General features: G+C 45.7%; 4 protein-coding genes across 4 annotated transcripts; 2 read left to right on the forward strand and 2 right to left on the reverse strand.

Annotated features, from left to right (window-relative positions):
* Positions 1 to 1,456: 1,456 nt before the first annotated feature.
* Positions 1,457 to 15,397, forward strand: LOC143354405 (uncharacterized). Its single transcript, XM_076788453.1, has 8 exons — positions 1,457 to 1,897; positions 5,482 to 5,699; positions 6,567 to 6,759; positions 9,846 to 10,162; positions 10,804 to 12,410; positions 12,556 to 12,954; positions 13,257 to 13,642; positions 13,837 to 15,397. The coding sequence occupies exons 2-8, from the start codon at positions 5,587 to 5,589 to the stop codon at positions 14,188 to 14,190; spliced, it is 3,369 nt and encodes a 1,122-aa protein (XP_076644568.1). The 5' UTR covers positions 1,457 to 1,897; positions 5,482 to 5,586; the 3' UTR covers positions 14,191 to 15,397.
* LOC143354406 (protein HGH1 homolog) lies at positions 15,359 to 16,883 on the reverse strand. The gene is made up of 5 exons (XM_076788454.1): positions 16,675 to 16,883; positions 16,360 to 16,594; positions 16,055 to 16,288; positions 15,694 to 15,978; positions 15,359 to 15,626 (listed from the first exon to the last, which is right to left on the reverse strand). The coding sequence occupies exons 1-5, from the start codon at positions 16,796 to 16,798 to the stop codon at positions 15,359 to 15,361; spliced, it is 1,146 nt and encodes a 381-aa protein (XP_076644569.1). The 5' UTR covers positions 16,799 to 16,883.
* A 732-nt stretch (positions 16,884 to 17,615) lies between these two features.
* On the reverse strand, positions 17,616 to 19,142 carry LOC143354428 (uncharacterized). Its single transcript, XM_076788506.1, has 6 exons — positions 18,920 to 19,142; positions 18,714 to 18,863; positions 18,297 to 18,425; positions 18,094 to 18,237; positions 17,913 to 18,029; positions 17,616 to 17,831 (listed from the first exon to the last, which is right to left on the reverse strand). Exons 1-6 carry the CDS (start codon positions 18,990 to 18,992, stop codon positions 17,767 to 17,769), a joined length of 678 nt encoding a protein of 225 aa, XP_076644621.1. The 5' UTR covers positions 18,993 to 19,142; the 3' UTR covers positions 17,616 to 17,766.
* Positions 19,143 to 19,816: 674 nt separating this feature from the next.
* Positions 19,817 to 25,512, forward strand: LOC143354427 (uncharacterized). The gene is made up of 7 exons (XM_076788505.1): positions 19,817 to 20,298; positions 21,461 to 21,616; positions 21,694 to 21,828; positions 22,066 to 22,203; positions 22,356 to 22,634; positions 22,875 to 23,021; positions 23,094 to 25,512. The coding sequence occupies exons 1-7, from the start codon at positions 20,199 to 20,201 to the stop codon at positions 23,156 to 23,158; spliced, it is 1,020 nt and encodes a 339-aa protein (XP_076644620.1). The 5' UTR covers positions 19,817 to 20,198; the 3' UTR covers positions 23,159 to 25,512.
* The last annotated feature ends 91 nt before the right edge of the window (positions 25,513 to 25,603 follow it).

Below are 25,603 nucleotides of genomic sequence, written 5' to 3' on the forward strand. Positions count from 1 at the left end.
GCTCGCAGTTTATGCTCGGCAAGAGTGGCTCGTTACCGTAGATCAGAGTTTTATGGGTTTGGTGTATTTTTTAATTAAACGTTTGAAGGAACGTGGCTTGGAGGCTACGCGACGAAGTATACACAGCAGCCAATCAATGTCCCAATCGAATTCAGAGGAAATAATAAAAATGATGGAAAAATTTTGTAACACTTTTGTTACCAGTTAACAGGCTGTCAAATGACTGTGCTGTAACGAACGAAGCTTAATCATTTTCTTCTTAATGGCACTTTATGGATAAAATTACCCTTTAAACATTTCATGTATACGCTTCCAATTATTTAGCTTCGAATACTATATGACTATAAAGTAATTGCCTGTAAAGTGTGTACAATTTTATGAGGTGCGCTAATCAGAGCTTGAAACGATACCAAAAATAGCTGTTTATAATAATAAAGAATAAATTAGTAGGGACGTAATTTATGTTCCAGACCAGGGGGCGCGGGAGGGGGGGTGGAGGCGGTACATTACCCCCACCCCCTCAGCGTCACCTGGACTAGAACATACATTACCTCCCTACTTAAATTTCTTCAGAATGAATTTTAATGCAGAACACATTACAAAAATTGATTTTATGAAATGGGAATCGCAATTGAAATGGACAATAATTGAAAATTTGGATTTTGCGTAACAGTAATTCAAAGTAAAAAATGTTCATAACTGTTTCAAGAACAACCGATATTATAACAGTTTTCAAGCCTCGATACTAATGGCTGTGCCATGTCGCTGAAGCACCATGCTCCCACAACCGAAAGCAATTAATCATTCTTGTGTCGAGATGTCACTACCAGGAGATGTCTGGAAGTTTCCCTTCTTCCAACGCGACTGTGTTCCGGAAAAGTTCAAATATTACACCTGCAAAACGAGTGCTTAAATACTTCCAAAATATTGATTAAAGTGGTATAAAAATGTACTATTACCGCGCACCCTAATGTTCTGCAAATATTGTGGCTTCTAGAAATTTTAATGTTTGATAAATGCGGTCGAAAAAATTCTGAGTACTGCTTCAAACACCCAAGAACATGTCTGCAAAGTTTCATACACCTGCAGTTTATGGTTTTCGTTAAATAAATTCGCAAAGATCAATGTTCAAATGGGACTATTCATAAAGTACACTAAGATGACCTGGTTCAAACAGGTTCCAAAAGCTGTGTAGCTCTACAAATATTTAACAACAATGCTATGTATACAAAACATCCCAAATCGCACAACCTAATATTTATATGAACCGCATTTACAAAATATCCGCTGTAGTATTGAACAATTTGATCGACGATATAATCCAAAAATAAATAGTCCCGAGTATTTTTAAACAGAAAAATAAATATTATTTCCGAATTTGGCTCAGTCCGAACTGCATTTTGAATCAATCTGCCGTCCTTTCGGGAGCCAGCCAACGAGAGCCCGAGGAGAGGCTCTCTCGATCTTCATCCTCCTCCTCCTCCTCCGCCTCCTCCTTCTCTTCATCGTTCCACCGTGGAGGAGTCGACTGACTGGCTAGAGGAACCCGAGTCTCTCCTGCGGAACATCCCCGGCAGTTTCACGTCGACGGTCATCCGGATCGACTCGCGGCCAAGGTCGACCATCAACGGCAACGTTTTCTCGCGGCGTTTCTCTCGTACGTCCATATATCCAACCTGCGATCCATCACGACTCGAAACACGATGATCCAGTTTCCGTGGGAGAGGGCCGGGAGAGCTTGTTGACGGCCGATCGAGGGATCCAGGGATCGATGGTCCCGCCATGGGACCCGGCCGGAGTTGTGATGTGCGAGTGCTCTTCATTCGCGATCGTTCTTTCGGCAACGTTGCGCCGCCAGAACGAGAGGGCACTGTTTTCTGAGCCTGGATTCGCGAGAGTAAGTGCTTCTCGAACCTTGCGGAACCTTGTGGGTCCTTGTGGGAGTGTCTTCGGGATCGAGGGTGGTCCCAGGGACGCTGAGAGGGTGTGACAGGACAATTGTTGAAGTTTGCAACGAGGGGAGCTGAGGTTTTCACTGGAAATGGGAGAACTGGTTCGTATTCGGGAGATTTTTGAATATTTTTTTGCGGAAGGTCTGTCTTCCACAGGGTGTGTTTGAGTCCCTTAAACTCGAAGAATTTCACCCTAGGTTTGTTGCTATACCTAGATATACCTAGGCCTGCCAAGGTCTGAAAGTTTTGTGAAAGTTCTGCCTTCCACAGGGTGTCTTTGATGATTATCCCCTAAATTTCAAGTTTGTCCTATGACCTATTTAAAATGTTTAAACCACGTTTGTCACTCGAGGCCGAAACAATTTTTCTGAAAGTTCGGTCCTCCTCGGGGTGTCTCTGACGATCTACCATCCCCTAGAACTTCAGAAACGTGCCGCACACTCTGTCTAAACAGTTTCAATGATCCTCTGCTTGTTACGGTAGGAGTGGAGCTTCATGGGTATGATTGAAGATTAATGGGTTTTTAAGTGTCAGCTGGTAACAAGTTGAGCACCGCGCGTTCAGGATACAAGATTAGATCGTTCCGATTGGAAAATCGGATCCTCTAATAGGCTCGAGCGTGTAAAAGTGGGAAAGCCTCGGTTCGACACGATTTTCCCCAGCGATCCACCACGGTGTTTCTTTTTTCACGGCTTCCGTCCGCCTGTTCGCCCATCAAAGTCGATGGCGGACGGCAAACGAGCCGTGAACTTGGTAATTGTAAGTTGAACGATCCACGCCAGCCTCGGTGGAACACGTGACACTCTGCGATCCGATCTTCTCGTTCAATAACGAGTTCGTTGACGGAGAACGTTCCTCGTTAATCCGATTTCCTGCTAATTCCCTTTCTTACACTTTCCCGAAGTAGATAAAATAATTAAAAAAAATCACCGAATATGTTGTTTTCCTGCAATATGTTGTTAACTGCAATTATTATTTCTCCGCGGTAGTCATCGTGACCTAAAAATTGGTCTAAAGAAATTTCTTGCTTCAATCAGTTTTATCCGGATTCCAATATTCTCTTTTTCGATCGAAGTCGTTTATTGTTCGAATTTATCGCTTCATTTGTTTTTGATCTTGACTCCCTCGTCGTTTATTTTTCATCGAAGTCGTTGTCCATTGGTTTTCTACAATGTTCAAGCCACAGATTGTGTTGTTAAATGCGTGTTTCTATTTTCGGAGTTGAAATCGGGTTTTGTCCGCAACGAGAACAGGTCCGGATGAGTAATCGTCGCGTTCGGAATCGAGGTCACCGCCGAAAGCTCGTAATTTTGGCGAGGGTTTCCCGGGAATTGCTTCAACTCCCGTTGCGGCAATTAACACGGCTCGTAATCGTCCACTTTTCGATAATCAGTTTCGTCACGAGCCGTCCCGTGGAACGGAACACGCGAGACGAGGCCCGTTTTACACGGTATCGCCGGAGCACTCTATACTCCCCGATCATGAGGGTCCGCTGGCCAAGTAACCCAATATCATAATTTACAAACGTGTACCCAACTGGACAATATATATATATCGCATTCGACTTTCTCTCGAGATGAGTTTCGCATTTTTCTTTGCGTCTGTCTCTTAAGCTTGTAAAACTCCATGGAGCCCCGGACAGCCGTTGAAGCGACTTTCTTAAACGTTTTTTAACACACGGTTCGGAACTTCGTTTTAATCCACGGCTACAGCACCTTTTCGTCGCGTTACATTCTTCCGGACGCTTGCACGAATAAAATAAAGTCAGAGGAGTTGTTTCTGACGCAGATTATGATCTCAATAGCCCGCGTCCGCCATCTTGGACGTCCGACTTCGAGGCTTTCCGAAAACGCGGCCGATCGGGCCCGGTTAACTGTAAAAGAGCGTCGCTTAAGTCAGGAATCCGAGCGTTGATTAGAAATGAAAATTACACTGGAACCAAGCGAACGGCCTTTTTAGGAGGACCGTTAACACGATCAAATGGTCGTGTTAACCAATAACATTACCAATGTTCGTGCTTGTCCACCATGATTAATGCTACCCCACCTGATCGGTGAACCGTCGGACCCGGTAAAACCATTAACAGGACGAACGGATGTTCCCGGTTCTTGTAAACTAGCCCACGGAAACTAATCTTCGTGTGTACAAACGGAAACATCTGTCTGGAAGGCGTGCGTGTGTGTTTTCTACACAGCAAAACAACAACGAACGCCTATTTACCAGTTGAATCTACGATGTTTTATTCGTTCCAGTTTTTCTTTGTTCTTTTTCTTTTTCTTTCTTCGTTTGAGCCAAGGGAATTGCGTGTAGTCCGCGACGGTGCATTTTGAACACAGAGAAATCGAAGGTTTCACGGTGGCCAGAAACGAAAAACGGCCGGCCGTTCACGCCGTTTGCCGCGAAAACATTTTTCGCCATAAACCTCGAGTAATGGAGTGCGCGGCTCGTTTAAGGAACACGCACCGCGCCGGTGAAAATCGAGCTGCGGTCGATGGTATGCACGCGATAATTCTGCACGAGCGAGTATCAGGTACCGCGTGTCTGCGATTTCTAGCTGGCGAACCGTCTGGGATTAAGGACAAACTTATACGAACACCCAGTACATTCGGAACGTTCACCGAATTCCGCAAATCCCACTCAAACCCGATCAAACGATCGTATTAGCAATGTTGAGTGCCGAATATCGATCCAAAAGATTCCCACAAAATCGCTGTAATTTAATTAATAGAACCGGAACTAGAAAGTTGGAATATATCATCACAGACGCTTCAGCCCGTTTCCATTTTAAAGATCCTAATCAAATTTAATTCATTCGAATATAAACAATGAAGTTTTGAGCCACAGTTTGGAGCCCAGGCGTTTGCATTCTGGTCCAAAACTAGCGTCATCAATAGACGGATCTTTGTGCAACATAAAAATTGCCTGCGTCAATTGCACGAGACAGAACCTGAGAATTCCCTTCATCCTTTAATAGGTACCTAATTACAACCGCCCTTTTTTAAAGCACCTCAAACGCGACCCTTTTTGGATCATTCCCGAGTTCGGTCACTTTTACTTGGTACAAAACGCATTCGGATTGCCCGCTGGTCAATGGAAACGCCTCCGCGGAGGATCTCGTCTGCAATTACAGTTTTAATTAGCTGCGTCCGACGTTGCCGGCGCGGTCTCGCATAAATTTAACGGCCGCTGGGGAGCAGGGTCCGTGGAAACGAGGTGAGATCCTGCGTACCCCGTTTCCCCCGATCCTCGGACATTTTTACCATCGGCTACTACCATTGCAAGCTTTTTGTTGCGCTCGCGCGCTCCGCCGAGCAGTTTTTTCCACGGCAGGCGCAGTTCAGGCGAAACTTTCGGCGAGCGTAATCCGTCGTAATCCTCGCGATCGCTACAGTGATTTATCCACCGAGTCGCTCCTATCTAAGACAGTGTAGAAAACGTTACGTCGCGAGCAACAGTTTTGAGAAACAACGTAAGACATACTCGTTGCGCAATTCGGTGTCGATGACCAATGTTCGTTCGGTTCTTTCAGATCGAATGACGTCGCGTGACGAGAAGACGTCCGAAGAGGCTCTAGGGAGCTCGAGAGGTTTTCGTTTGGACCCTTGGATCGAGTAAGGAAAGAAATTGCATCAAGATGTCCTGCGTCGGGGTGCCTCGCTATGAAGATGGCTTCCGGTTGGCCGGGCCTGCCTCAGAGTGCTCCCTCAGGAGCAAGGCTCGCATCGACGCCCTCTTCGAGGACTCTAGGTAGTGCCATTTCCATTGTAATTAATTCTCATTCTGTGCAGAAAACGCGGCATCACTTTTGAAACGGTGTGGAGAGAACTCTGGCCCCTATTGGAAGCCCTAGAATTGAAAATCTTTGGTAAATGTGACGTGAAGGGGACACTCGTCCCTTTCGGTAGCCCTAGAATGTTAAATTTTTGATAAATATGATGTGGAGAAGACACTTGTCCTTTTTGGAAGCCCTGGTATTTCTAATCTTTGATAAATGTGATGTGGAGAGGACACTTGTCCCCTTTTTGGAAGCCCTAGTATTTTTAATCTTTGATAAATGTGATGTGGAGAGGACACTTGTCCCCTTTTTGGAAGCCCTAGATTTTCAAATCTTTGATAAATGTGATGTGGAGAAGACACTTGTCCTTTTTGGAAGCCCTAGAATTTTTAATTTCTGATAAACGTGGAATTGTGAGACAACTTGTCTCTTCTGGAAGCCCAAGAAATTTTTAATTATTTATAAATCTAACTGAAAAAATTCTGGGTATTGCTTCGAACATACAAGAACGTACACGTAGAATATTATGTCTGTAAAGCATACGGTTTTCGTTAAATAAATGGAAAAGATCAATGTCCAACGGAACCATTCACAACCAGCCGTAGAAAAGCCTATCTCCTTCAGACAAGTCTCACAAGCTACATAGCTGTACAAATTGTTAACAAAAATTCCCGATACTGCTTCAAACTAGGAAGAACACGTATGCAAAGCACCGCGTACCCGAGGCTAATGGTATTCGTGAAATAAATTGACAAAGATCGACGTTGAACGGGAGTATTGATAAGTTCGGGGGATCGGAGCCCGTTAGCCGTAATACCGAACATGGTGTACCGTTCCAGATCCATTTACGGGTCCAGCATGGGCGGCTGGTATGGGGCAGTGTCCACCATGAACTCTCACAACCTGGACGAGGCCGGCGCGGATGAACAGAGGAGGGTGAACAGCGCGGTGCAGGCGCGGATCGAGGCGATGTTCGCGTCCGTGGAAGCCGAAAGCGGAACACCCGGGGAATGCGCGGCCGCCATTTTGCCGGTAAATACACAAATTACTTTCTTCTTTATTTTTTACCAGTGCGTTTGTGTGTCAGTGAACAGCCGGTTCTCGAGGCAACGACACCGATCCGCCGCCGAGGCTAGACTACTTTTTTTCTCCCCACTACTCGCGCAAACACTCCGTCAAAAGCGCGACCTTGATCCAAAAAACCGTACAGAGAATATTTAAAAAATGATCGAACATTTGTTGAAAAAATAGTTTGACGATATCGAAAATTGTTAGATAGCTTCACAAGGTCTTGGTACAATTGTTAATGGCACAAGACTAAGCGATGAAAATGTTACTCTTTTTAAATAGATACCTAATAAAATGAAATATTCGAGAAAAAATCGAAAGTTTATTGAAACATATAGGACGATCTTAACGAGACGGAACATGTTTGATATCCGACGGCGATCGAGAGATCAACAAGTGCTGCTCTTTGTGGCCAGGCTGCTCGGCATTGTCTCAAGCAGCTGGAAGCCGAGGAATCACAAAGATTTCACTGCAATTAGATAAGATCAGAAGAAAAATGGTGATTTTCACTTATGTTAATTCGATCGCTAGTCCCGGCTTTCCTCCCAACCTCAGAAAATCTCGCGGGAACCCATTCGTTCCACTCTCGAGACGGGTTCGCGTCTCTTAACGAGGGATTCACCTACTTCGCCGGTCGGATTGCCGCCGATCACGCACCGATCGCATAGTTCAGCCTCGGCTGAAACGATATCTTCGGGCTAATCCTTTGAGCAAGAGCGATCACACGACCGGTTCGAGAGAGTCCTCCCTCCTAGACACTTGTAGGTTCCAGAAATGTAACTTCGGAACGGAAGCACCTTCCACCGTGGCGTTGGAGTCACCAGAAGACAATTCTGACACGAAGCTACTTTCTAAACATTGATGAAGTCTCCGACAACGCGATTTTCGTTCGTAGCCGATACCTCTTCCCATGCGTTGAAGTCTCCAGTGCGAAATTGCATTGACCCCGCTCCCAGACTTCGCGATAACGCAAAATTTATGCAACCTCGATTGCCGGCGTATCACCAGAATGTACGGCCGCGTTAACAAGGAAAAGCAGCGGGGAATCGAGGCTGTCCCGGTCGGAAATAAAATTTAGATCGGTGTATAATTAGTCGTGAACTGATTGCTCGAAAAGAAGATGACCGCGTTCGGGGTCTCTCGAGGAAGAGTAACGGGAGAAAAATAATCCCGGGACTCGCGTTTTGAGCTTAACATTTATGACGGAGATCGTGACATTAGAATATTTTATTTATGTATACCAACGGTTGCGAAGAGCAGGTTTAATTGCGAAATTCTGAGAGCGGACGCGGTAACTTTGCGGAATGTGATTTTTCTCGAAGACACGGTTTTTCTTTCAGCTTGTCCAGGAAGTGAGGACGATAAGCCACGTTCCACGGGGAACAACGATAGATAACAGAGGCTCACGAACTTTCCTCGGGAGCGGCTTCGTTCTGGCATTCTTAATCGTCACTTTCGTTCCGTTCACGATTCACAGAGCGTGACAGGCTACCGAGCCTATTTGGAGCACTGAAAAATTCCCCTTCGTTGCCGCATCGGCACGCGGATTTTTCTTATTGCTCCGGTTTTATGGCCGATCCTCCTCTTCCGCATCGTTTCGTTGCGCCATCGATGATGCCTCCCGAGCAGAGCCGAGTTCAATAGAGTTCACGCCTGCTCTTCGACCAGATCCGCCTGCAGACAAGAACACGATTTTCTAAAATCCATTCACCCCACTCGTTGCCTCGAAATTTCTCTCATTCGTTCATTTTTTGACAATAGATTCACGGACCACCAAAAATGACTATTTTACATTACTTTCTAAAAATAACACGAACGTATCTACCAAAATTTGTAGCCATTTTTTAAATAACATTTACCCAAAGAAATCAATTTGTTAAGTAATTCCTCGTGGATCTTTACAATCTCGATATTCGTAAATTGAAAAGATTAGAATCCGTCCCGTAAATCTAGGGTTAAAGTAAAAATTAGTACCTGTCTAAAGATCTCCATTATTCATGAAGCAATGCGTGGATGGATTAATGCTGCGGGTTCAAACAAGTTTTAATAGCACAAAGTGAATCGTCGGATCGCAAGTCGAGTCTCGACCGCGAAAGAAAATGGAGGCCGAGGTATAGTGTTGTCGCGGAACCGAGGAATGTTGGCTTCAATGCGCGCGTTATCTGTCTGATGCATCGGGGACATGAAAAACGGGCGGAAACAACTCGGAGGAAGTTAAAGCGTGGCGTAAAGCGTTTCTGATAGTTCCGCGGCTCTCGGGAGCTGTCATTGCTCGCGAAACAGGTTCTCGAACCTCCTGTCCCTCTTTACTCGCTGTACATTGCCGCGAAAAGGATACACTATAACGTCGCGGAGAAACCAACGACTCGGTATACAAAGAAACCATTAATATACTGTAAAAATTCAAACCGAATATTTGGAAGCAGCTCTAAATCATTAGGAAACGAATTTAATTGCTCGAGTACTTTCAAGAACTTCTAATCACTGTGACCAAATTAACCCTTTGCACTCGAAGCCATTTTAACTCCAAAACGAAACATTTCTTCCGACCTAGAATATTTTCCTTCTATATATATCTTTTCATGCTATACATACGAAAATAGTGCAATTTACTCGTACAATACTGGAATGTTTAGTAATTTATTAAATACGAAGAAATTAAATAATGTAAAAAATATTTTGAATAATAATACAGAAATTTTTAGTGGCGCCTTACGGTCGCCATTCGAGTGCTAAGGGTTAATACAAGAGGTTGAACAGAAAATTACAAATGTCATACACTACTGTCACGTCGCGTAGTTTAGTCTCAAATGACGACTAATCGTTAACTGAATCTTTCCGACAATGTTACGGGGGAAATATAAAATGAAATAAAATGTAACCACTATTTTAAGAAAATATTGTAATTTTACGATTAACAGCGTAAGATTTAAGAATTTAGTCTCCACGGGACGTGACAGTAATGAAATCATTACGGAACCGTTGTATGTCAAGAGTGTTGGAGGAATTTCAGAAATCCTGGAAAAATTCGCAAAAATTATGGTTTCCAGGTGAAGTACTTGGGCGCAGCTCCGGTGGGGGGCCGCGTGGCAAGTGTCCGTGGCCTCCAGGAGCCGCTGCGCCAGCTCCTGGAGCGAGCGGAGTACTCGACGAGGGCGGAGCTTGAGGTTTCCAGACGCGGACTGAGTTTCCGCACAATGGACGGCTGCGAGAGGAACAATCCGTTCCGCAGGATCGCGGTATGGAGTGCGCTGAGACTCCGCTCGAAGAGGACACCTTCCGGTGACCTGCATCACGCTTTCCTGCCGTTGGTAGGCGATCAGGATCAGGGCCAGGCTGGCGAGGACAAGCACGCGGATCTCTACAGGCGAGTGTCGCGATCGAAAGCTGGGGGAAATTAATCGGCCGCCGGTCAACGGAATAAATCACCGACCACGCGCGAGGCGGAGGCACGCTGGTGTCGACGCGTGTATCTTCGAGAAATCGATGCTTTCCTTCCTGTGAATCATTTACGATCGCGTGGAACCGGTTGGGCTCGCTGCGATTTTAATTGGCCCCCTCATTTTAGTAAATCGAGGATGTAAGATCAATAGACTGCGGATTTTATGCACTCACGGCAAAAATGGACGGGTGTAATTTCAAAAGATAAAAAGACTACAAGAATCTAAGAGTGTCGATACGTTTCTTACAGCTTAATACATCTACTAAAGAGAGAAATCAATTTCTATTTGACTTTTATATTCCATAAAGATCCGCAGTCTAAAGATGAAAGATCATGGTCACTGTAACCGATGTAAAACAAAACTCGATGTGAAGGGAAGATGAATAACTAAATTTGGGAATTGTTTTCTTTTTTAAATGAAAAGGCTTGGGATGGTGGAACAAGCTTTAGACTAAAAGTGCTGAGTGGCTAGAGCAATAATGACGTACTATGAAATACAATATAAAGAAATAATTACAAAAATCACAGGCGAGGAAGTAATAATAAAATGAACGACCCCTTTGCAGGACAATGCGAGGTTTAAAGGCGTCGACCGAGTGCTACCCGCCAGTGTTCGCAGTAGTGATGCGTCGTCCAGGTGCGACCAGGGTCCTGGAATGCCACGCGTTCGCCTGCGAGACCGAAGAGGACGCGGTCGCAGCAGCAGCAACACTGTACCGCGCTCTTCTGGCCGACCTGGACACGAATCGTCGTCGTCCAAGGCACGCGAACGGCGTCGGCTGCGTCAGTTTAGCATCGGTGGTTTCTAGCGTTCGGGAACCCAGTCCTGGTAGCAGGGTGAGCGCCAGGACGAGTATCCTGCACGCTGAGCCCGTGGCTCCGCATCCTGTGAGGCCTCCCAGAACTAAGAAGAAGACCTCGGTATCCAGTTCGGTGACAGAGGACGAGAGCAGCAAGCCAGCCGAGGTGAAGGCGCCTAGGAGGAAGAAGAAGAACTCGGACACCAAAGCGGAGGACATCCTGGAGGCTAGAGGAAGGATGCGGGAGCCTAGTCCTACTGAAAAATCGGCACCCGCAGATCAGACCTTTAACTCCGCGAGGAAGAGCTTCGATCCGAAGCCTGTCAATGAGGAAGAGCGACAGAACTCGAAGAACAAGTACGTGATCGGCGAAGCTAACATCCTGGAACAGTCTAAAGCAGATCTTTCCGTTGATTCCGGGAAGATCTATGATGTGGGAGTTGCTGGTTTGTACGAGAGAGTGACGAACAGGTACGAGAAGCTGCCAGTGAGAGGGAAGATGGAGAAACCTGCTGGTCCAGGACACCAGAGTCCTTTGAAGGAGGCTGAGGAGGGGAGGAAGAAGAGCATGGAGCCTGAAAAGGGTTTCTACGATGTGAGCCACTCGGTGGAAAATGCGAGAAGACCACAGGTGTATGCCTGCAGATCTGAGAATCTGTACTATGACAGGATCGATAAGCCAGCCTGCAAGGACGAGGAGAACTCGATCTACGAGCGCCACAGCAAGCGAGGCAGCAAAGAGAGAATCTACGAAGAACACTTCAAGGACGCGGACAAGATCTACAGCATCGCCCAGGAGGATATTTATAGTGGCAGGGGCAGTAGACTTGATAGGAACAAGATCAGAAGTGTGCAGGAGGATGTGTATCTTGGAAGATCCTCTAGGAGCGACACTTATCAGCTGATTCAAGAGAAAGTAGTAGATTCGGTGGCTGTAGAACGTAGACGATCCAGGGACCAAGAGAAGACCTCGTCAGGGAGACGGGTGAGCAGAGTGGTTACCATGGACAAGCCTCTGAAGAAGCACTTGTGCGATTCCTCGACGAACCTGATCGTCCCTGAGTATAGCCAGCCTAGGGTCAGGAAGAGGAGCAGAGCTGGCAGCGAGCCTCCAGTTGGTCGGTCTGAAGATGCGATGATGATCGTGCAGGAGGGTCGTCTGAAGAGGTCTCAAAGCGATATAGATGTGGACCGAGGCGATCTGATGACCAGAGTCGAGCTGCCTCGGAGAGGCAGCTTCCTGAAGCCGGGTAGCGCAAGGAGACCTAACAGCATCCAGGGTGGTACGCCTCTGGGATTCACGGAACTGTTCGACGAGTTCAGGAACCAGGAGGGCCTGACCAGCGTCGACGACATCTTGGCAGCCATTATTGGTACCTTCTTTCTTCGAGTTCTACTCTTCAATTTCAACCCATTGCGCTTGACGTTATTTTAACTTTCGTATTTCATCTACTCGCTAAATTGTTATTCAATTACTGTTTTAATTGATTGGGATCGTACGTTTTGGTCTCCTTCCAGATCCAGAAGGAATGTCCTTCAACGATCTGAAGCCTCTGTACAAAGAGTTCCTGTTGAAGCTGGCAGCAACGTTGACGCAGGATGAACTGTATCAAAGATCAGCCAGCATCATGAGAAGACGCCGAAGGCCGCAACGAAGAAGGTCCAGCAGGAGGACCTGTTTGCTAGGCAGGGCCATCAAGAGGTCCGTGTCTAGGTTGAAAGGTGGCCCAACGGAGTTCACGTCTGTCATCTTCCCTGCGAGGAGGCTGAACGATAGTTTCGGCAGCAGCTCCTCTTGCGACGTCAGGAATAATCATAGGAACAGGGTGTTGGCTAATAGACTGGTCAACAGGAGGTCCTCGTGGAGAATGAGCAAGCCTGGCGGCTGCCACACTACCTCCGAAGACAGCGACACCTGTGAGTACACGAAACGATTGCTACCTTGGCGCCTATCTTGAGAGGAACTTGCAAAATTTCATTTAGCACCCTTGAGAGAATAGTTTTGGGTGTTACAGTACTGATTCAAGCAAGAAAGATAGCAACCTTTCAGCCCTATACAAAGGCTACCCTCTTAAGAATAGCAGAGCGAGCGATCCTCTAAGCTCATACACCACAACTTCCCCTAACGAAATCTTGTGCAGCTCATTAGCAAATTGTCTGTCAACTGATGATGACTCTCTTCCCCAGTTTATTGATTGCAACGCATCTTGATTTCACAGGTAGACGACTTAGTCGCAACGTAGGCGCAACAGCAAACAGAAGCAGCAGCGGCTACGTGAGCTGCAGCGAGTGCAGCTACGACTCCGAGTCCTGCACCTGCGTTTCCGCGGACAAGTGCTACTGTTCCTTATCGAGGAGAGTACCTGCTCAACCGCGGGTCGTCACCAACGCTGTGGTTTGCTCCTGTGACACTGACAGTTGCTCGGAGAGCAACAAGTGTTACTGCGCCAGGCAACCCGTCCAGCCAACGATCCTGGAGCAGCTGAGACAAAGGGGCATCGTGCCGTCTGAGAGCACCTTGAGCAGAGGCGGAAGCCCGGAGAGGGCCAGGACGTCGAGATCGAGCAAAAATCGGACGCCCACCCAAGGTTTGGATGTACTCAAGGTGAGGACACTTGTACAGTATTGTACAACGAACCACTCCTCTAGCTCTAATAGTTTCCAAGATATTCAATAAAATATGTTACTGACCCCCAACCTTGTGGGCTGTTTTCACCCTAAGAACTTTCCCCAAAGTTTCCTTGTTTGCTACCCTCGGAGTTGGACTTAACCTTCGTTCTTTGATTTGTCCGCTTCCAGAAGCAGTCGTCGTCAAGCTACGGCAGCTCGAACAACCTGGCCCTGGACTACGACCTGTTCAACCCCGGCAGGAAATCTCAGCAGTCCTCTGACAGTGAGAAGGTCCTGGTGGTCAGCGCAAGAGACACTCAAGGTCGGCTGGTTTACGTTGGAGGCGCCGACAGGGACAAGAAGTGTCTCTCGCACTGTTCCAGCAGATCGGGAGCTCATCATGAAGCGCTCTCGATCAAGAAAAGCGCCGAGATCGCGGCCATCTTTGGCGCTGACTCGAATCGGATCAGCAGAAGAGCTAGCAACGCTTCCAGCATCAGGAGCTCCATCAGCTTAGAGGCTGGACTTGGCTATCTACCCTGATCCGACGTGTTTCCTTTGATCCTTTAAGGCCCGGACCCTCTAGACTAGAAAATAGAGCGTTGAGCAATATTGTGGAATCATTGATGCTAAGGGTGCCAAAGAGTTTCGGAAAAGACACGACATCATTTGTGTGAGCACCTGTTAAGGTCCCTGAGGAACGGGACGCTTTGGGACTAGAAGAACAGGATGTTCTGTGAGGTTAAGTGAGAAGCTACGCAGAGATTTGACTATGGATACCAGTGATAATAGTTTCATTTATGATATAATATGTGCGCTATTGTATTCACTACTATGTTGTCAGTTAATGATGCTAGAAGTACGAGATTTATTTATGCTGAGCCGGTTGGTGTTGAAAGAAATGATGTCGGTGGAAACGATGAGTGAATGCTAGAGGAACGCGATGTGCCGGGCATACGGGTATTAATTAAATAACGGTACTGTTATCTATGTGCTACGCAGAAATGTACCAGTCCTTTTCGTAACGGTATCATATTCTCGTTTCTGCGAGAGTTGATCTCAGCAAAGGTCGCCTCGAATCGGGCGTGCTGAATTTAGCTTCCGGATAGAAAACGAAAAAGCGAACTTGCAAAGTACCTGCTCTGTTATCGGTGGACTGCGGATCTTTATGCAGAATATAAACTTTCTGTATGAATTATAAGGTACTGAAATGAAATGAAAATTCGTTACTTCCTTTAACAATTTTGATAAGTTGATAATATATCGACATACTTAAATTTCTTTTGTCTTCCTAATGTTTTATGTTTCGTCTACTCGTTTTTATTACAAATGCAGAAAATCCGCAGTCTAGCTATCAGCCTCTGCACAAGGCTACACTTTCCAATTAACGTAAAATTTGCGATCCCTTTGAAAATTAAAATCCGCAATGATAAATTTAGCATAGCCCCCTACAAGATTGTGTTCGAATGTGATTATCCAATGCATTTTTTTGTTTCTTTCCTCGTTGCTACACTGGACCTGAAAGACACAACTCTAACGAAAGACACTAAGTCGAATCGAAGGGGACAGTGCAATATCCCGAATGATAACACTTGCAGCTTCGCATCCCGCGAGACGGATCGTTGTGTTTATGTTGTGTACATTGTTTGGAGTGTTCGTGAAATAAAACGGAGGCGTTCTTGTTCGTTAAGTTTACTATACAGGCATTCTATCATGTACTATTAATAAAGTCTTCGTCCATTCGATGGAACTTCTCCGTGTACTCCGCGGGGACCTCGACGTCTTTCAAATTATCTAAGCCTATCTCCTCCTCAGTTTTGATTAGAATGTCTACGACATTCTCGCAGGCCAGCAGAGCATTTCTATTTTTCTCCCATTTATGGTACTCTCTGAGTATCACGTACGCATTCTGTTCCCTCAATATTTGTCTTCCTTGCTTCGTAGCACATAGTTGAGCTAACGCTTCCAACAAGATGATCCTAAAACATCGATGAGGTTAGAAGAATTTTTACAGTCGAAAACGATGATTTAACGTCATTCGTCAACCTGATGTCCAAGTCAGGTTCCCTCGTTTTTGTTTCCGGCAAGTATTGCAAATTAATTGGCAATTTGTCGTTCTCTTCGTCGCTGAACTCTTCCGGTCCCGCTAGAGGTAGCAGAAGATACGACAAGATGTCTACTTCCGGCGTAAGCAACCATTCGTGGTTTTCAACGTCGAAGCAGCAATTTTTTAGCGTCCCGACGATCCCACCCCGTCTGACTATACTGTCTGCGTATTCTGTGAATGGGAGTAGCCTTTGGATGACACTGCGGTCTCTATCCATTAAGTATCTGTACTGAATTTACGAAAATGAAGTTGTCACGCATCAGAAGTTGTATCTTAAAGTATTAATTGGCCCTTAGTCACCTTCTAACTCTCGAAGACTGACTAAGATTGCTGAACACGGGTCCTAAATAATGCAATTTAGCACCGGTCTTGTTGTACTGCTTGGCAGTGAATGCAGCCACGATACTGTCCCACGTGTGACCACTCTTTTCGATAAGTGTGATCACTCTGTCCACCAAATGCGATGGTCTGGTCATGTTGGAAAGTATCATGCAGCATGGATCGGCCAAGGGACTTTCCTTGTCCATTATAAACCTGGAAATGTTTCCAAGCCATTGAAAACGGAGGAAACAACCACTATTGTTGTTATAGAACGCTGTACATACCTAAGGCAGACTTGAATTAAATTGTAATCATATTTTTGATCAGGGCTCTGTGTAAAGGTTTCTGAGATTACAAGGAATGCATTGGTTCCTGCTTCCTCAGCAGTTATGTTTATTATTGATAGAGCTGCATCTTTGGATACAGGTGCAGAGGAGTCCTGTGTTAGGGCAATTAACTGAGTTAACAGGTCAGGCAATTTTAGCAGAAGCTCTCGGCCTTCGGCTGACCCAGTTATACCTGTGAAACAATATTAATCTTAGAGAAAATGGAGAAAAAATAAAGATAGAGGTTAGAAAATAGTTTTAATAAATACTTACTCAGTAAGCCATCTTGCAAGGCGATTAGTTTTAAGTCCAGTCGTGATTCTGGCCGCAAGTACTGACTTAATTCTTGGAGAGTTTCCAGTCTCAACACGTGTTTATTTTTGACATTAGATTCCATATTTTGTACAGATTGTCTTTTAGATAGTCCTCAAAATTTGTTACAATAAAATGGTGAGCATGTATAAACACGTGTTCGAATTTGCAGCTACCGACATCTAATGGAAGAAGGGCTAATCACGAAGCCTGGAAATAATCATGCAACAGTATGTTGCGCCACTTGGGTGAGCGAGTCGAACTAAAATTTGGCGAACAGTCTGAGCGTTTTGCCGCTACGACGAATGGCGGTGTACCGTAGTTTTTTCGCGCGTGCGCGACGATTTTATCGTCAGTAAAGTAAAACGTTCGACTAAAACGGGGTACCTTGGTCACCCCGCACAATTTTGAAAAAATTTGTTATGATTTGATTTTGAAAATAACCCGCACAATATTCCATCACTGTGCGGAGGCTCTTACGAAGCAAATGATTCTTGCCAGAATTTACACTGTATCTTATGACGTGAGCGGCAAGAATCATCTGCACTTGTAATAATGATTAAATATACTGCCTCCATTTTTATTATTAGCCGCAGTTATGGCAATCTATGGTATGAATCCCATGCATAAAATCCCAAAGAATATTTTCCGATGAATAATATCAATTTTAAGCCATTCGGTCTGTAAATATTCGAACTTTCATGATTCGTTATTTCCGATGCGAGTCGCGTGATCGCAGTGCAATAAATTTCCATAAAACACAGATTTTACGAAGAATATGAATCATTCTCCTATCTGCACTGCATCACGCGACCAAGGCGGTAAAATTCACTCACACAAAAACCCAATTAGTATCGAATGCAATCAGCCATCGCAGGTGATCAATAAGTTTCTCGCGTGACTTGGCTATTATTAATCTTTATTTGGAATGTTCTTCAAAATGGCCACGATAAGATTTCAACGAGTCTCCCAGCGAAAGATGAATCATAAGTACAAATGTGGAAAGTATCATAACCAATTATCTGGCTCCACAGGTGCAATTCAGGTCTACATTCAGATGAGCCGATGCAGAAGCGCCAGTAACACCACAGGAATTCCTAGGATCGCGTGTAGAGAGGCTGGAACGACGAAACGAGGGAATCGTTTAAAAAACGAGTTCACCGAATTAGATTGCGACGGCGCAATTAGTTCTACTTAACCTTTACTGCAGCCCGTTTGTCCTTGCGCGCACAGGCACTCGCCGTTTCTGCACTCGAGGACCTGTTTCTTGTCGAGACTCATGCACTCGTTGCTGTTCTTACACGGATTGTAGATACCTAAGAAAAAAAGCGTTATCGGAGAACAGATAAGACATCGCCGAGCCACGATCACTAACATTACCTCGCGTTAATATGCACTTCCCGGTCTCGTTTACAAAGTGGTAGTTGGTGACGCACTTGCAATGGTCTTCGAGGCACATAGCGCGACCTAAAGCGTCTTGACAGTCGTCTTCTCTTTGGCAGCGGTCGCCCTCTTTCATTGGCCCTGATACACACAATCTCATAGTCTCTACATCGTACACGAAAAAATAGTCGATCACTCACTGCTAATGCAACTTGACGAATTTCTGGTGTCCAAAAGATAATTGTCCTTGCACGTGCATTTTCCCTGTCTGCACATGGCGTGGGCCATCGACGAGCACTCGTGGTCATCTCTGCAAGGCGTGCCCTCGCCTAAACGCAATAGAAAGAACCATAAACAATATTAGAGGTCAGTACAAAAGTGCTCGTTTCCTCGCTGTATTTCAACACTGGAACTACCGAGCCCGTCGACACGATTACAAATTTGTGTCTTTCACAATTCGTGAATAGAAATATTTTCTTGGGAAATAAAAATCGTATGAACTCTGAATAAATCCAGTCCTGTTTATTATTATAAAGCAGGGGTCGGTAGTTGTAGTGTTGATCGCACTAGTATATCCCGTCTGGGCTACGGTGAAACAATAAATTAACAACACTCACTCGCGATGCACGTCGATCTGTCAGCCGTCGGTGAATAGTATGGTTCACAAGCGCAGATCTTCTGCGACCTGCAGAACGCGAACGGGATGCAGTTGCGGTCCCTCAAGCACGGGTCTCCGTACTTCGCAGTCCCATACTGATACTCCAGGTCTGAAAAAGTCTCACGCTATTGCAACGCAACAAAACGCCGTCGGATCTCGTCTAACCTTGCTGTCCGAGACACTGCAGCAGCCCGGAAACCAGCAACAGAAGCGCAGCACCGAAATTCTGGGTCGTCATACCGGATGCAACGGACACGCGAGGAGACCTGCGTCGCCTAAACGCTCTTGAATGATTGGAGGCCTCGGTGTACCGCTCGGTGCACACCCTGCCGCGATAATTGTTATCTCTGTCGGTTTGGTAACCGAAGTGTATTTCCTACAAACGGCTACAATAATTGAGATAACGCTATCAGCTCGAACGGTCTACCTCTCAAGGTCCGCGATCGAACGCACCTGAGGACCGATCGTCGGCCGTTGACTTCGAATCTCTATGGATCATCGTCCTCGTTAAACAAAGGAAATCGAGTCTGGGGCACAAGCAAACTTCTGGTAATCTTGATGACAGTGTTTGCTGAATTTTCTAGTGTACGGAACGAATCCTTTCACCTGGCCTCTCGACACCTCGCGAACGAGTATCTCCTGTGCCAGTTTCATACGTTTCTCAGACGTGACGTGGAAACACCTCGGTGACTCACGAGCTGGTTCACGTAGCTTCAGAATAACTATTCAAAGTAAACATTGATAGGCTGGATTAGGCCATTAATCACCTGTCGTTCGGTGGGGTGCAGTTGCGGAGGTGCGTTAACCATGTTAACAACCTCAAACAGCTCGGAATAATTGTTTAGAGGTAATTGCCGGCTAGGAGCAATCTGTTTGTAGGAGAATTAATGGTCTCGGCGATTGTACGCTTTGCCAGCTGCCACTTAGAGGAAAGTTTTGCTAAAAGTCGTTGAACAATTACGAAAAGACACACAAACTCTCTGGAAAAATCTCAGTAACTTTTTCCTGCGTTCGCTTCGGATTAGAATGAAATTTTACGGAAAAATGTTTCTAAAAATCTCAGTAAATTGCAGTAAAATTGTACCGAAAATCAGCGAGCAGTTCTGAGTATAGTACAGGAGTATGAGAAGCTGTTTGCGCATAGTTTGCGAGGGATCTTCGAATTCGAGTTGATTCGAGGGAATTGAAGCGGGAGATTGGATCTGGCGTGGGTGACGCGCATTGTTCAAGCGATCCGGATTTACGGAAACGGACGAAGACGGATCGAACGCTGTCGACGGGACGCGGAGTCATCATCAGCCTGGCTGGAAGAAAACGGGTGGGAGAATATGGTTAACCGCGGCTCGTGCCGGCACGGCGTTCCTCAGTCGCGCGGAATCGATGCTCGATCGCGAACCAATACATCGCGGCTAAGTGAACGTCCTTCTAAACTTCATCGGCAACCATGCCCGCCACGAACGAACCTCGAAGAGCCTCGAGACTATTCGTCCTCCTGCTAGCTGCGATCCTGATCGAGTTCACCGGCGCCGTCGCTCAACAGATTGGTAATTTTTCTTTCGCTACGCTAACTGGTCCATGGTCTTTCGCAGCGCCTGTATCGTTTTGCACCGCGTGTCGATGATTACGCGAGCACAGGATGCCCTCGAAAGTGTAATTAAACCTCGACGGTATCGAATCAGAAGTCGCACGGAATCCACGCAACTCCGTGTCCCGTTCGCTCCGATCGTTTCAGCGTTCGTTTGAACCCGTTCAACGTTCGATAACGCGTTCCGAGCGAATCGGAATCTAGAATTCTCGAAATAGAACGCGGGGAAAATGGTCCGCGGCTGTTTCTGTAATTGGAACGTGTCCGACGATCGATTTCACGTCAACGGAACGTCCCGGTGACCGACGTATCGATGATTCCGTCGCTGCGAAAGAAGCGATCGTCCCACAATGTTTGGGAAACGTCCCGGTGTCAACTTGTACACAAACGTCGATCGACGATGTTTCGAAACGAGTCCGACCTTGGCCGGGGGAAAAAAACTGTTGCTGAATCGTCGATCGATATATACGCGATCCTCGAGTTTGCTCCGCGAAATCCGTTTCGCGATCGATACCGGCTCTACTGGAGCGAAACGGTGGTTTAAACGAGCTGAGGATTTTTAACTTGGCTCGGCTGGGCGATGACTTTGAAATGCTGGGTCTGAGTGGACCCAGGTATTGTCTTTCGAAGGTTCAGTTATAACTAGAGAGACTGTTGGCTACTTGTGTGCGCCGTTCGTACAAAAATAGGTAGCTGCAATTTAAAACAGCGAACAGATTCAAAGAATTCGAGAATGCCAACATACTAAAATTATTATTGAAGGAAATAAATGTTTAGTTAGCTCATGTATCTGATGAACAAAAGTTTGATTTCGCACAAACCCCCGCAGACCCAGTCTAATCATTAGAGTAGACGAAATGCAAAACTGTGAAGACATTAGAAAAATTTAAAAACATCGTTGTATTATTACTGACTTACTGAAATTATTAGACGAAGAGATTCCCGTTCAATCTTCTATGATCATTTTGCAAATTGTGAGACTTGCGTGCAACAAAGTTCAATAGAATAAAATGAATAGTCTCCCTCATACTACGATGATAGAACGAGTAACAGAGGGGAGAAGTAGAAGATGGATTCCGTTGAATCAGAAACAGGCTAAATCTGTAATTTTCACGTTTCAGTTGTGGCGATACCCTGCACGGACTCGAAGACTTGCATCGAGTCGAGTGCGGTCAAGAATGCAACCTGCACGAATGGATTCTGCGAGTGCAGCACCGCTGTAGAAGTTAAGAACTGCTCCATGTCGGAGACTCGACGACCGGCCAACAGAAACGCTGGTAAACAATCGATCTTCGTTGTACTGATGTTCCCAGCGTGATAAAACGGTAATTAAAAATTGTGCGATTGCTCCCAGGCGTGCCCGTCGCTCACACGTGCAAGCTCGCCCAGGACTGCAAGTTCAACAACTCGATCTGCAACACGACGAATAGTCAGTGCGAGTGCCAAAAGGAGTACGTTTTGTCGGCCGATAGGAAGAGCTGTCTGAAAAGTGCGAATCAATTTTACTATTCTACTACAGCAAACTTATTAGATAATCATTATTAGCAGTAAAGACATCGGTACTATACAGTACTGTTTTGTTATTCTGAACTTGTTAAAACGGTTGAGGAGAGGATTTCTTGCAGAAAGCAAATGATTATCCAATAATTGTTGTTTCAAATGCACCGAGATCTTCAGGTGAAGTTTTCTATAATTTTGAGGACACTAACTGTATCTTCTTCCTCAGAGGCCGAGGCGATAGAGTCCGCCTGCGAGGAGGACAAGCAATGCACCGTCTTTTTGGCGAACACTACGTGCCGCGATGGAAAATGCAGCTGCGCCGAGGGCTCCCATTACACGGGGAACGCCTGTTACAAGACGATTGGTAGGAATTTTAATTTTAAATCAGCAAATGCTTAGATTCGTCGGGATTTTAAATAAGCAAATCCTTAGATTGGTAGAATCTTAAATTCGACGCCCCACGATCGGGAACCAGTTTCGAATTGGTAGTTCGAATTGAACGGTCGATTTTTGCAGCGCTGAATAATAGTACGTGCACGCAATCCGAGGAATGCGCCACGGTGGACGGCGCGATCTGCACCGATAGAGAAGTATGCGATTGCAAGGCAGGAACGGTGATCAACGCCGCCGGAAACACCTGTCTACCAGTGGCCAAACAGTTTTCGGACAGCTGCGTCGAGCACAAGCAGTGCTCCATGACGTTCCAGGAGGATGCTGTCTGCGTCGATGGGACCTGTCGGTGTCGCGATCGATACCATTTCGATCAAGAAATGAACAGGTGCTTCATGGATAAAGGTAAATGACCTTAATTAATTCGTTTGAATCGCTGTCGGTAACTTGAACGCGTTTATCTGCGAACTAACGAAATTAAATATAAGATACAGACAGAGGAATGTGACGGTAGAGCATTCATCCTTTAAAAATCGGCACGAGCAGAATGTTGTAAGATTTTTTTAGACGAAGTGACGAGAGTTCAAAGAACGTCAACTTATTCGGAATTTTTTACCTGTACGCTAACGTCGATGGGTTTTCTAGGTTTGGGCGACAAGTGCGCGGTAACGCAGGAGTGTTACCACGCGAGCAAGGTGAACGGGACGTCGGAGGGGCTGCAGTGCTCGAGGAACGAGTGCGTTTGCGCGGAAGATTATCATGAGGAAGGTGATGCGTGCATCGCTAACGAAGGTAAGCAAAGAGCCACCCGCCATTCCCTTTTTAGATCTCGGGCAACGATATCCAGTTTTATTTTCTTTTCAGCTACGAGCATGCCGGGACTTTCGCTGGTAACGCTCGCGGCGCTTATTCTGCCCGCGTTTATCTAGGGAATCTAGCTCCCTACGTCAACTCGTCGTCAACGTTCGGCTGGTTCCGTCATTCAGTGGCCCCTGGGCGCTCGGGTGGTCCCGCTCGAGGGCCACCGGGCTCGCGGCTTTGATTTCACCCACGCTTTTCCGGCGAATCTAGATCTCTCGACGTGAACGCGTCAAATTCTCGGCAACCTTCGGCCGGTTCCGTCGCTCAGTGGCCCTTGAGCGCTCGAGTGGCCCCACTTCGGGGCCACCGGGCTCGCGATTCACGCCCGTGACGCGGGATTCAGCGCGGAAAGAAGAACTGGCCCCTTGAGGACGGCGTCGGATGTCGCAGCGCTGCGCCAGCTGCGCGTCGACCGCGACGAGCGACCAAAGAACGCGCCGGGCGCATCGAAGCGTCTCCTCCACTTCCTTCGCAGGGGAAGACGAAGCGCTCGGAGCGCGTCCCGGCCGTCTCCCTGCTGGGAAAAATGCGCACGCCTCAGAGAATTAGCCCCGAAGTGTTGGGACACTTGTTCGCAAAAAACGGTGATCTTTAAGTTTGTTGTATCTGCGGTGGGAGAAGACAATAACGGAGGAAACACTTTTCGCACTGTAGTCTGTAGTCTGCTTTTTGTGGTTAATGCTTCGGCAAATTGGCCCGTTCCACTCGAACTGTGATCTAACATAATCATATTGGAATTCGAAACAACTTCCACGTCACTAAGCTTGTTTAACTTTAACGAATTGTTAAGAACTTCAGTTTTTTTCAGAATTTCAGTTTGACTTCTTCGCGAAATGTTTTAGATTTTAAGAGCACAAGACATTTGACGTCTGATCATGGCTTACCGTTTCTACTTCTTGTATTGGTTTTCAGTACACTATTTAGGAATTAATTTCGAAGGAATGCTTGAACCTAGAACAATGAAATTTTGCACGCATATTTGCACATGTTCGAAGTAATACCATGAATTTCTGCAGGACATTCTATTGAAAATTGTGGGAGTTGTTAATGAATATATATATCTAGATTTCTAGGTTTAATGAAATTTCAAAATAGCTTCGAGTGCAAAGGGTTAACACTTTGTCTACCGGAAGATTTTCAACAATTGCATGGCATAAGCGCCCAGGTTTTGAATGCCTTATTAACGATTGTATCAGCAAAGATGTGCACTTACGTGGGTTACAAGATTATTCTACACGTGTGGTTTATTCAAGACAAGTGTCGGATCGTTGAATACACATAGTGTTTGCTGTTCTAATGTATCTCTTTGCTCCCACTCTGCAGAAATTAGTTGGAACAGTAAATCTTTTCAAGCCACCGTGTGCAAGGAAATGATAGTTAATTTGCGAAGCATGTTCTACAAGATTTCTTTCCTACTGCCGAACAGAGAATCCATTTAACGCTTTGAGTGCCACGTTTTCCAAAAATGGGAGACAGAATTATTTGTTTATATTTGTAAACGACTGTTTACATTAATGTATAGAGTGTAGCAAATTCTTCATCGTTCTTCAACTTTTCAATTTTTCATTCAATAAATTACTTTGATTTTATCGAACGGCACTCGACGCGTTAAGATCCTGAGCGTTCACGTACTTTGTGATAAACAAATTTGTGTCTTCAACCTCTCGTCGTACGATTTCTTTCACAGCTTCCGTAAAATGTTTTATTTTCATTTACTACACGCCTACATTTATTCTAGAGGCTAAATATAAAGTAGAATTTTATTTCGATTCAAGAGAAGCGAACGTAAGGAAAAGTAGGCCAATTTGGACCGGCACCTGAGTGGAACACGTGCTTTGAAAAGTATCGATCGATTCCGAATTATGTTAATATTTACAGTATTAGTAGGTCGTAAATTATGCCCAATCAGGTCGCTGCTCCAAATTATGCCTTATTTCCTTACACGCGTAGTTAAGTTCCATTTGCAATTTACAAGTTCCACATCGTACGGCAAGTGGTCCTGTGTCCCAACACTTCCTCAAAATGGCGTGCAAGCCGAAGTGAACAGTGAAACAGGCTGCAAAGCAGCAAAGTGCCAAAGACGTTCGGCGTGCCTCTTGTTACCGCAAGGAACAAGATCGTCATTTCCGCGACGGAAATCACAAACAGTATTCCACGATCATAGTAGACATAGTTCCCGATCAAAGAGGCGTTATACAAGAGTCGTTATTCTCCGCACCCTTCCCTCGCCGAGGGAAACATCGAATAAAACAAAATCTTTAGTTTAAGAGCGTTGCCGGAACGATTTTAGCATAGAAACGCGTTTTGTAATTCATTTCGTCGTTTTACTTGCTTTCAGGCGCTGAGAATCGATCGTGTAGAACCATTATTTTTTTATAACAAGAAAAAAAAAATAAAAATAAAACGAGCGTCAATAAAATCACTACAGTAGAGCTTTTTAGTCGAAATTCCCACGGGTCGACGACCTGATCGAATCGGATCGCGTGCGCCGTCTACTTTCCATTTCCGATGGC

The sequence above is a fragment of the Halictus rubicundus genome, chromosome 5 (assembly GCF_050948215.1).
Source record: "Halictus rubicundus isolate RS-2024b chromosome 5, iyHalRubi1_principal, whole genome shotgun sequence".
Lineage (NCBI taxonomy): Eukaryota > Metazoa > Arthropoda > Insecta > Hymenoptera > Halictidae > Halictus > Halictus rubicundus.